Here is an 11,623-nt window from a genome sequence, read left to right as displayed (position 1 = left end):
AAGAAACAGTTTGTTTTTTTTAACTGAGCAAATAGTAATTTAGAGGATAATGGATTTTAACAGCAATATAACTATGATATGTTTGTTTGTTTTTTAGCCTACAGATTTGTATCCTTATTAATTATTATTGGACCGTTCCAATTATTTAATGTATTAATTGCAGTTGCAGCAACACTTAACTTCACGTTAAAATGGCAATGTCTAGTTCTCAGTCACTTGATCTGATTTCTTCTATTGGATTGCCATAAGTTTCTGGATTTGCCTGGGTAAACATTTACCGCTGAATAAAGGCAATACCTTAAAATGCTGCATCACATCATTAATAATAACTCAGTATTGTAACATGCATACTGCATAATTGAAGTTGAAGTAAAATAAGTGCTCATAATGCAGAATGTGCTCACCTATTGAATACTTCTTCCACAACTGAATAAAACATTAAAACATAAAGACTCTATATATAATTTAATTGCTTATTACATCAGAGAAAAGTAACTTAAAATGAAAGGCTATCATAAGACTAAGTGTTGCTAAAGCAATGGTGTTTCAGTATTGACAGGATGTACAGACTCAGGTGCTCTTGGCGGCACAGCAGCGCCCTCTAGCGGCTGGCAGGCAGCCAGTCCCCCTGTTGCCTGTGGTGTGTGGGGTACTGTGCCGGGACAGCAGGTTCAACCATCTGCCCCAGTGGTGCATAGAGATGGGTAAACAATAACGGCTCAGTGTTTCATACTCTATTCACATTTCTACACTGCGGGAGGATTTTTTTTATTAATTCAAACCTCAGTCCAGTTCGCTTTCGGCTAATTGAAAAGAGACTGACTCGTCCATCAATTAGACAACACCGGCTTTTTGTTCCCGCCCGTCATGGCGATTGCTCACGTAGCTACCGAGTACGTTTTTTCTGACTTCTTGTTGAAGGACCCCACGGAGGCCAAGTACAAAGGGGTGCGTCTGGAGCTGGCGGTGGACAAGATAGTCACGCTTCTGGCGGTGGGACTGCCTTTGTTTCTCATCTCGCTCGCTTTTGCTCAAGAGGTGTCAGTAGGTGAGTGTGAGCCTTCATCGTCTGAGGTTTTAATCCTTAGAATTTCATCACGTGGACCATCAACAGGACGTACCCAGACGATGGAGAGCGTCTTTGTCCCTGTCCCTCTCATATATTCTAGCTGTTGTAGCGCGTTTCTTTCAGTAAAACACAACTAAGTGCGGTGGTGGCTGAACTAATGTCACATTTGGCGGAGTTAGGTTCAGTAAATGATCACAAAGGCAGAGGTGTGATCATGGAGAAGGTGTGGTTCATGTCTCTACCTTTCTGTTTGTCTGACGCCCAGACAGTGAGGCATGCATACACTGCTGCTGCAGATGATGATGATGATGATGATGATGATGATGATGGAAACTTTGGGTACCTGGGCACTGACAGCTTCACACACTGTCACACATTTCTACATGCACTACAACCATGTAAAACCAAAATATCTACAGCTCCTCGAGCAGTGTAACGAATCTACATAATCAGCTTAAGTCATAACGCCCGCAGTCTGTTGTTGTTAACATTATACTGCTGGTCCTGATACTCAGGATGGATCCAGTGTGCTGCAAGACTCCAGACAGCTTTTATGACAGTGGACAGCTTGTTTATCACATAATACTGACCACCACTGCTTTTCCTACTGTGACATGTTGAAATATCTTCTGTGAAATGGCGTGAGAATACATATCTCCATCTCATGTACAAGTATTCAAGTTTTGTAATGCCTCCTTATAATGCCTCATTATGCAGAATGATCATTTAACTGGATTATAATTAGTGATGTATTAATGTGAAGGCGTCTCTAATGCTGTTGCAGCTGGTAAAGGAAAGGCTAATTTTAATTACTTTACATAGTGCCAGGAAGCTTAGTCCATCATGATACATCATAATGTATCGATCGAGCATGAAATAGCATAAAATGAAAGTGCAAGGACCTCAAAATTGCACTTAAGTACAGAACTAGAGTAGATGTAATTAGTTCCTTTCCACCGCAGATCTTACATAAAATAAGAGGCTTAAAATACATGTTGCATATGTGTTGTGAGAATAGCTACAATTCTGTGCTCACTTTATTTAAAGCATCTATCTGTAATATTCACATTAGAGTCCCTGTGCTGCCAAATATATTAGTCTGTTGACTAAGTGGGTCATTTGTGAATTATACATGGCAGACTGAACTTCCCATTGTACACCCACTCTAATAGGGGACGGTGTAATTATTGACACAATGTATGCTGAAAACAACACGCCAACAATTTAGGCAGAGTGCAGAGCAGGGAAGGCTGACAGTTGTCGTGTTTGTCTCTCTCTGTTGAATCACCAAAATGTTTGTCAGCTCTCACTAATTCTTCACTTTCCTCACCCAGGTACCCAGATCAGCTGCTTTGCTCCGACCAACTTCTCTTGGAGACAGGCTGCTTATGTGGACTCATTTTGTTGGGCAGCAGTACAGCAACAAGCTGACAGTTCACCACTATGGCTGCACAAGGTACAGACGTCCCCCCAGCAGGCACTGCCAGTGACAATCATCAGCACTGACAGTGTGTCTGTATGGCTATAAGTTTATTTAAGTCTTTATACTGTTATGTCATTACTGGCATTGTTTAATCAAGGAATGGCCAAACATGTCAATAAATACATTAATTAAAGCGTCCATAATTCTGGAAAATTATTGTTTTTTTAGAAATTGCTGGCTATAGATGTGCACTGATCAACTGTATCTTAACACGTTGTTTTTTTTAGCCCCTTGACAAATGAGGCAGGCTGGAAACTGACTACAACATCGCAAATTAAAATAGCTATATGCTCTCTAAGTTGTCTTCTTTATCTTTTTCTGCTCTGTTTTCTCCCTCCCTTTCTTCCCTCAGTTCTTCCCGTACATCCTGCTCTTCCTGGCCATCCTCCTGTATATCCCAGCCCTGCTGTGGCGTTTCACTGCCGCTCCGCACCTCTCCTCTGACCTCAACTTCATCATGGAGGAGTTGGACCGCTTTTACAATCGCTCCATCAGATTTGCCAAGAATCTAGCATCCATAGACACCAAAGATGCCGCTGAGGACACTCAGAGGTAAACACCATGTTATTAACTAATTTTTTGGCCACTTGGCGGCAGCTCAACAAGCTGTAAACATGGCACTGACATTACCTTATGAAACTGTCACAGCTCAGCTGCCAGCAAACACTCACCTGTTCACACATCCAGCAGATATGGATCAACATTAGCATTCATTTCTCTGTTAAATGCTCCACTGTGTTCACCAGCTAGTTGCAAACCTTTTCTGTCTGCCAGACAGGAAGTATGCAGAAGGTTTGAGGGCTTTTTTTTAGGTGTAAATAGCTCGATGTTGAATCTGGAAGGGACGTTGATGACAATGTTGTTCCACAGGGCAGCTTCAGGGTTGGGTGATCAATCTCTGGCTACGTCTCTATGAGTGACATCTTTCACATTACACATAGTCATTTGACCAATTGTTCATTTAGAAATGTAAGCTTTAAGGTTACTGTACATAGAAGTGGAAATGTGTCTTTGGTGCCCCTCAGTGGCAGTGTTAAGAAAAAATAGGCTGGCAGACAGCAATGCATGTCGCTGCCAATTTCCATTATTAGTAAAACAGCATAGAATAAGCGCAGGGGTGCAGGGAACATTTCTCGCTTGTTTTTCAGGTAAATTCTATAACATTTGTATCTCTAAACACAGAAGTCTTTTCATCTCAGGTGAAATGGTTGTGTGCTTTTTCCCTGCAGCAGTGCTTTGGACCTAGCAGAGGGTTGCTTCAAATACCCTTTAGTGGAGCAGTACCTGAAGACCAAGCGCTTCTCTCGCTGCCTCGTGGTCAAGTATCTGGCATGCCGTGGCCTGACGCTGCTGACCCTCCTGCTGGCCTGCCTCTACCTTGGTTACTATATCCAACTGGCCTCTCTCACTGATGAGTTCCCCTGTGACCTGCGTACAGGGGTGCTGAAGAATGACAGCAATGTGCCACCTGCTGTCCAGTGTAAGCTCGTGGCAGTGAGTGTCTTCAGGCTGCTCAGCTTCATCAACCTGGGGGTGTACGTGCTTCTTGCTCCACTGGTGGTGTACGCTGCTCTTGGACCAGCTCGCCAGAGCTCCAGTTTCCTCAGGCCTTACGAGATGTTGCCAGGCTTTGGTGCTCTGGGTGTGGTCACGCCCTTCTACAACGACCTCAGCATCTATCTGCTGTTCCTGCAGGAGAACCTGAGTGAACTGAAATCATTTAAGTGTCTGCAGGTGGGTCCCAGCACAGAGACACGTCGCCCGTGTTTGTCATTGCCTTTGCTTTGAAAAAGAAGTGACACGTCTTATTTACAGGTGCTTGAGTTGTTACAAGAGGCTGGTGAGGAGGGCTTTGACACCATGTGCCTACTTCGAACTCTGGGTCAGGTGAAGACTGATGTCTTAGACAGTAAGAAGATATGCCCACGCAAGAACAAAGAGAAAGAAACGGACAAAGGTGAAGAATGATTCCTCTGAGGTAACAATTAGTCTTCTAATAGAGGCTGTGTAACTTCAGTGACCTGATTGGTGGATTTCTCCTTGAACTGGTTTTATTTTCTTTCAGATGTCTCTGCCTTGTTACTGAATGACTGACCTGATGACGAGATGCTGTGATGGAAAAGAAGAACTGGAAGAAAAACCTGTGCACTCGCCTTCATTTGAATGTCTGGTGGGGTATTCCCTATCAAAAACAGAGGGGGCCTATACTTACTCACACAGGCTGTAGTTTGGCCAGCAGACATTTTACAGCTCAGATGTCTCATTTTTGATAAAGTAGAATGCTCCAAATACAGGGTCTCATATCTGAGGCAATCTGTTGCTGACCCCTGACCTGTTTTTTTTTTTTTTTTAATGAAATTCCTGTTTATATTTTTTTCTATAATACATGCTACTTTTCTCAGGATCTTAAATGCCTTCCAATCATAATTTATAATATAAGCCATGATCTCTGGACTGGAATCTGAACAGGTGCAAGAGCCTGCTTTCTGCCCTTTATGTCAGAATGAGAGAAGTTTGTGAACGCAGAGTTTAGATGTATTTCCAGGTGAGGCAGGACAAAGTAAGCATACCAGAAATGTGAATTGTCAGGTATTTTAAGAACCACTGGACTGGTTTTGTCTGGACTGTGATTATCTTTGAAGTAACTATGCTGTTAACAACAGGTGTATTCTGTATGTGCATGCTGAAAGTAAAACAAGGCATAAGCATGAAAGATGAATGAATAAAAGGTCAATATCAAGTATTGCAAGCGGTAATGCTTTTCAGGCTTTCATGGGCTCTTGTTCAGTTAAAGAATGCTGCTCTCAATGATGCTCATTTCATTACCAGCCTTTAGATTTTATAATAATTCTTAACATTAATATTTGATATCCTCATAGTAAGTACCGCATAATAACACTGTTTTCCTTTCATAAATTGTTCAGATAATATTTGTCCATATATGTACATGAGGTGGGAGAAATACTAGAAACATCTTTCATAATAATAATAGATGTTAAAAATAAAATTCTACTTTTAACCTCCACAATATAGCATTGCAGCTCTGCACAATGATGACGAACAACTTCCACCTCTCGGCTGCAGTGTGTTGTGTTGAGGGCTCCTCCTCCCGCCGTTACAATTTCGTTGAAAAATGTGATTGGATGGCATTTTCCTAACGTCATCTCTATTGTCCAATGGCATTCTAGAACCCAAGCTTCGTTTGTATTTGGTTGGTGAGTCGAGTACCGTGCTAACGTAACAAGAGATTAGTTAGTGAGCTGACGGCACGTTTGCTCCACAAATTCGGAGAATTTAACCTTACCACGAAATACATTCCGTCAGCTGTAGCATGTTTTAGTCGGCCCCTCGTATGCAGGTGAGTCTGCCATGTTTGAGTTTTTCACTATGTTGGAATAACATTCAGGCTAAGTCGCTTAAGCTAGCTATGATAGCTTAGCTGAAAAGCTTAGCCATGGCATATGCACTTTCCAACACAGCTGTTAGCTTTAAAAAGTAGCCAACCCGTTCACTTCCCATCATTACTTTTTCGTACTTGATAGAAATAAATGCAAAAACACATGTATGTACTTTTCCAGGCCTGTATATACCGGTACAAAATCCACACTGCTATGGACTAACGCTAGCGAACTTCGCTAGCATTTGCAAGCTCTTAACAGTATTATGGTTCGAATGATGCGGATGTCTGTGCTCTCATTGCAGATACAGCTAAAGCAGTAACGTCACTGTGTTTTAATTTACAGTTAGGTCTCCGATCTTGACATAAAGTAGCAGACATGGTGGAGCCAACGACACATAAGTTTGCATCCCTGGCGGAAGAGCTGGGCTTCTGGAAAGAGCAGGCAGGGAAACATCAGCAAAGGTAACGTTAGACTGTAACAGATGCCATAGAGATTCTTTAATGGACCGCTTAACTAAAAATCATGCACCATAGCTATAGCCCTGAATCGTTGTTTGGTAGTAAACAATGTATTGTCATCAGGGCTGATGAGGCTCAGGAGGAGCTGCAGGAGTTTCAGCAGATGAGTCGAGACTATGAAGCTGAACTGGAAACCGAGCTGAAGCAGTGTGAGGGTCGAAACAAAGAGCTGGTTATCGACAACAGCCGACTCCGCATGGAACTGGAAAGCATAAAGGTAGAGCACTGTGATCATAAAGAGGCCTTGTCCCCAGCAGACCTGACAAGCTCTGGTGCTAGTGAGGCGTGGTGAAGCAGTTCTGTTCTGTTCCTTCAGCCAGCCAGACAAACAGAGACACATACGCACACAGACAGTGACGAGCCAACCTAAATTCAGCATATCATTGCTGCTGCCACTCGTAAAACTGCTGCCAAGCTATAAGGCAGCTGACTGCTATTTTTGTTCAGTAGTCCATGGGGAAGAGAGCATTAATTGGAGAAGTGAATGCAGGATTGTGCTAAAAATGCCTTATCGCTCAGAGGTTGTTGGGGACGAGGAAGAGGAAGAACATTCAATGGGATTTTTTGTCTCAGCTGAAAAAAATCCACAGATCTTCTGTTTGAATACTGTGCTGGTGGCTCCATTGATTAATCTGCAAGGACACTGCCATCGCTTTTGTCAGTTATTTCAATGTCTGCGTGCTGTTTGCAGGAGAAATTTGAGGTTCAGCAGGCGGATGCTTTTAGACACATCTCAACCCTCGAGGAAGATCTTGGACAAACCAGAGCGGTGAGAGATCACCTGCAGAAGTACATCAGAGAGCTAGAACAGTCCAATGATGACCTGGAGAGGACGAAAAGGTCAGTGTCTCAGAGGTCTTATGTTATTGTCTCACCAAAGGATTTCACCACCAAATGACAAGCTAACTGGCTAACTCTGACCTTAGTACACATACTCACACTGTTAACTTTTATCATTCCATCCTCTCTGCTTGTCCCAGGGCTACCATCATGTCTCTGGAGGACTTTGAGCAGCGGATGAACCACGTCATTGAGAGGAACGCCTTTCTTGAGAGCGAGCTGGATGAGAAGGAGAACCTGCTCGAGTCCGTTCAGAGGCTCAAGGATGAAGCCAGAGGTATGCACACCAACATGCACTCAGTGTAGCTTCTCAGGTTCACAAGACCTGCTGATTTCTCTACAAACTGACAGTTATGCCTGACTCAGTGAATTTTGATAGCTGGATTAAAACTCCATATCCTGTGTGTCTTACTGTGTGTCCTACTCTTCCTGTTTATCATGCATCTGAGTTGTAGTTTTATTGTATTATATATTTGTACTGCCTAACCTCATTAGAAGGGTTTTTTTTTTTTTTACGTTTAAGCTCATTTAATACTGATCAAATATTCATTCAGCTTCAGGTTTGAATTATGTTTTTGCCTCCATCCAGACACCCACCATTTTCCATTTATTTCAGAGTGATAGGAAACTTGCTTAAGTGTGGTCACCCATGACAAATAGGATAGTTTCATATCTGCTGTTATTGCCATTGTTAGGGCCCTGACACAATAAGGTGCGGTCTAGACGACCATTACCTGATGGCTAGTTTTTGCCGTGCACCTGCTGCTCAGCTGTTATCTGTTGCTGCTGCTGGTTGACTGAGCATGTTGAGTTGGTGGCACCTAGGCAGTCAGTGTCTTATTTTAAAGAAAAGTAAAGCAAGTCTGTACAATGTCAGTGGCAATTTATTACTGGACATATTGTTAGTTTCCATTCTGAGAATTTGTGGAGACTCAGATTCACTTTCACTAGCATGAAATTTGTTTTTTATTGTTTTTGTATTAGAAATATAGACTACAGATTGGTTTTCTCTTGTGGAAAGGTGAACGTGCATGTCAGCAGTCAGCTGGCTGTTGGCTCTACACTCTGTCTGTACTTGATTGACATTGGCTTTATGTTAGAGCAATCAGGACACTTGTGTTGTTTTGTGGAAATGCAGTTTTTAGTTGAGATTAATTGATTTTTAAATGTGTGCACTTGATTACCACAAAGCTGACATGACTGCATGGATTACTTACTTTAGGTAGTTAGAAGTCTCTGCAATTTCATTTTTGTCCAACATGTAACGTAATAGGAAGCAGTGTTGGTGTTATTCAGACACGTGACACTGGGATCTTTATCATTTCCTGAAAAGCTGACTCCTTATATTTGTTGGTATCAGACCTTCGCCAGGAGCTGGCTGTACGTCAGAAGGAGAGACGGCCGTCCAGCAGCCTGGGCAAAGACACAGATCGAGCAGATCTGACATGTCCCTCAGCTGGTATCTCATCCATCCCCGTGACACCCGCCAAACCTATCAGTTCATATGCCACGCCCCCTGCTTCCAGTATCCGACGAGGTGAGTAGAAAAACCTCGACTGCAGTACTAACTGCAGTGATGATAAATATACCAGCGTTGTGTTAGCACACTATGTTTTGTTTTAGGTGATGGTCTAACGGGGACGCCGCTCACTACGTCTGCTAGAATATCTGCACTCAACATTGTAGGAGAGCTGCTGAGAAAAGTTGGAGTAAGTCATTTGGAAATGATAGCACCCCAGCAGCTGCACAGATAACTTTGATCACTGAGTAGAGTCACGACACGTTTGATTTTCCATGTGTGGGCTGACTGACAGTGCTTTGGTATCCCTGCCAGAACCTGGAGTCAAAGTTGGCATCCTGTCGAGACTTTGTGTGCGACGTGCCTGTCAGCAGACCAGCACTTCCGGCTGGCCCTGGTAGTCCTGGTTTAGACAGAGGCTCTGAGCTCCAAGCTACCAGCACGAGTCCCCCTCCTCAGTACGACAGGTGAGCAAAACAGCAGCAGCACAGTTTAAATGAGTGGAAGAACTCAATCAGGTATTATATAGAAGTCAGTTTTTCTGGTTAAGCAGTACTTATTTACTTACTTACTTGTACTTAAACAGGGCTTGTTTTTCATCATAATCTGCAATTATGTAACATTTTATTTTTATGTCTGTAAAGCCATCAAATATTTGAACTAAGAAGTATTTTGATGTTTTTTGTTGTTTTTTTTTAAAATCTCATGAATGTATGTGCTACATTTTGTCTTGCAGTTTAGTGAAACGGTTAGAGTTTGGACCAGCTCCTCCGAGAGGAGTCTCCCAGGGCGCCCAGTCTCCTCAGGGAGGGGTTAAAATTCTGCTATGAGACGAGAAAGACGGCGAACCTCCGCCATCCCCACCCCCTTCAATAACCTGACTCCGAGCCCCTGTCCCCTCTCCCTCCTCAATAAACTACAGCAATGGGACTTTGAACTGAGCTGTCTTCCTTGTCGCCACGTGCCCGCTGAACTAGCTGAACAAGAAGGCCACTCTCCTTGCTCCGTGCCCCACATAATCAGTGCATGGACTTCTGCTGCCCCAGGCTAGTACCACACCATTTCTGTCACAGGAAACAGCACTGCAGCTCGTGTAAAGTCAAAGAGTAGAAGAAGAACCGAGCGCTCTCACTGTATCTTCTGCTGTATCTCTGACACTGTGGTGGGTAGCATCTCAAATCAATCCCTCTCCGTCTGCAGATTAGATTTCTGTGGTGGGTGAGCCACAACGGGGCTGGGGAAACTCACATTTAGGGTGGTTAATGCACTTACCCATTGATTATAACATTACAACCAGCCACTGGATGCGACCCTGATGTAGGGACCAAGAACCATTTCTAAAAGGGTCCCATCGTACAAATGTTTATGACCAAGTTCAAACCAAAGTGTTGATAAATGGAAAACTGATCAAACATAAAATAACGTGAGTTTTTTGTCTCTTTGAATCTGATAGGAGAAACACGGTAAAACCTTTAACGAGCTTTTGTTCTTTTATTCTTTGAAGTTTGGGCTCGACTAATGTAGCACTGAACAACACCGGCACGGACTACCCGTTTGTTGTGGAGGAGCTTGATGTTGTTGCTTGAAAAGATAAGAGCCAATATTTTTTAGAAGAGATTCAATATTGAAAAGTCGCTGCCAGGAGTTAGTGTTAGTACTTTAGCCATCGCTGCCTTCATCAGTGTCATTACCTCTTCAGTTTGTAGGCCCTGCTTTGCTGTAAGGGTTCAAGTAAGAGAATGGATTATTGTTTCTCATGCTGCCAGCTCTCTACAAATGAGATAATATCATTGTCTTTCAGGCTCGTTGAATCTCACAGGGTAGCTGTTTAAATTCAGTTCGGCCCACCTCCTCTCCATCTCCTCCCTCCGGCCTTTGCACAGACTTGTCTCAGCAGACTAATAATTTTCTGGTATGCAAGGCTTATGAACGTGAAGTGTAGCTTTTTAGTTTTTGTTTTTTTTTGCCTCAGAGATAAGATGTTCATTTGTCATGCTGCAGGTTTATGACCTACTGTTACCAATAACTTTTGTACGGATTTTAGTTGACTGTAGAAGTTAGACTGGCACATGTTTACTACTGAATGTACAGTAATGATTCTTTAATAGGTGAGAGACCTGCTGTCTGAGGAGAAGAGTTATATGGTGGGCAAATTGTGAAAATACCAAGCAATAATAGATTTTAAGAGGTCAAAGATAAGCACAGTTTCATAGTATATCTGTGTAGGTGTATAGAGCCTATATTGAATACTCTTTTCCTGCCTTTTAGTGAGAACTAATGTGAATGGAGAAATAAGAGTGAGAAATCATTTTTGTGACACCTGTACTTTTCCCTGAAATGTTTCTGGTTAATCTTGAGTTTTCACTACTGCCATCCAGCAGCTCATTTAGCAGATATTACAGTGTATATCTAAATATGTTTGTATAGCGGTCGTCACTGTATACTGCTGTGTAGGAATTGTGGTCCTTACATATCACTGCTGGATTTATTGCTCCTCTTTGCTGTTTAACCTTTCTTCAGCTAACATGAGCTAACTGCAATTGTGATCCACGACCACTGTGTACTGGGTGTTTGAATGAAGCACCTCTGCAACTGCTTCTGTACTTGGACTCTAAACTTTGTGCCTGAGGTACTCTACCCAAGTTTGATCCTGGTGGTTTGCAGTTGTTTTTGCAGTTCAACTGAGCAGATGAAAATGATGCTCTGTTGTGATGATCCAGTTTGACCTTTGACTGACCAAGACAGAAACATTAAAAGGAGGAAAATCAAAGTCGTTCTTTTTTTTTTTTTTCT

The 11,623-nt window shown here is 42.6% G+C and overlaps 2 protein-coding genes across 4 annotated transcripts; both read left to right on the top strand.

Annotated features, from left to right (window-relative positions):
• Nucleotides 1-621: 621 nt before the first annotated feature.
• Nucleotides 622-5,292, top strand: LOC139344894 (pannexin-1-like). Of its 2 annotated transcripts, none has more exons than XM_070983330.1 (6): nt 622-1,048; nt 2,404-2,525; nt 2,905-3,104; nt 3,782-4,286; nt 4,368-4,509; nt 4,618-5,292. In XM_070983330.1, the coding sequence occupies exons 1-6, from the start codon at nt 868-870 to the stop codon at nt 4,644-4,646; spliced, it is 1,179 nt and encodes a 392-aa protein (XP_070839431.1). In that variant the 5' UTR covers nt 622-867; the 3' UTR covers nt 4,647-5,292. The 2 variants fall into 2 exon arrangements, with proteins under 2 accessions (XP_070839431.1, XP_070839439.1); XM_070983338.1 differs by having other exon boundaries at nt 638-1,048; nt 4,368-4,530.
• Nucleotides 5,293-5,745: 453 nt separating this feature from the next.
• Nucleotides 5,746-11,597, top strand: LOC139350340 (nuclear distribution protein nudE homolog 1-A-like). 2 transcript variants are annotated; one of them, XM_070991635.1, is made up of 9 exons: nt 5,746-5,910; nt 6,296-6,414; nt 6,535-6,688; nt 7,163-7,311; nt 7,452-7,588; nt 8,672-8,848; nt 8,935-9,020; nt 9,146-9,297; nt 9,567-11,597. In XM_070991635.1, exons 2-9 carry the CDS (start codon nt 6,329-6,331, stop codon nt 9,658-9,660), a joined length of 1,035 nt encoding a protein of 344 aa, XP_070847736.1. In that variant the 5' UTR covers nt 5,746-5,910; nt 6,296-6,328; the 3' UTR covers nt 9,661-11,597. The 2 variants fall into 2 exon arrangements, with proteins under 2 accessions (XP_070847736.1, XP_070847726.1); XM_070991625.1 differs by having other exon boundaries at nt 5,807-5,923; nt 6,300-6,414.
• The last annotated feature ends 26 nt before the right edge of the window (nt 11,598-11,623 follow it).

This window comes from Chaetodon trifascialis, chromosome 2 (assembly GCF_039877785.1).
Source record: "Chaetodon trifascialis isolate fChaTrf1 chromosome 2, fChaTrf1.hap1, whole genome shotgun sequence".
NCBI lineage: Eukaryota > Metazoa > Chordata > Actinopteri > Chaetodontiformes > Chaetodontidae > Chaetodon > Chaetodon trifascialis.
This window is presented reverse-complemented; position numbering and strand designations above follow the sequence as displayed.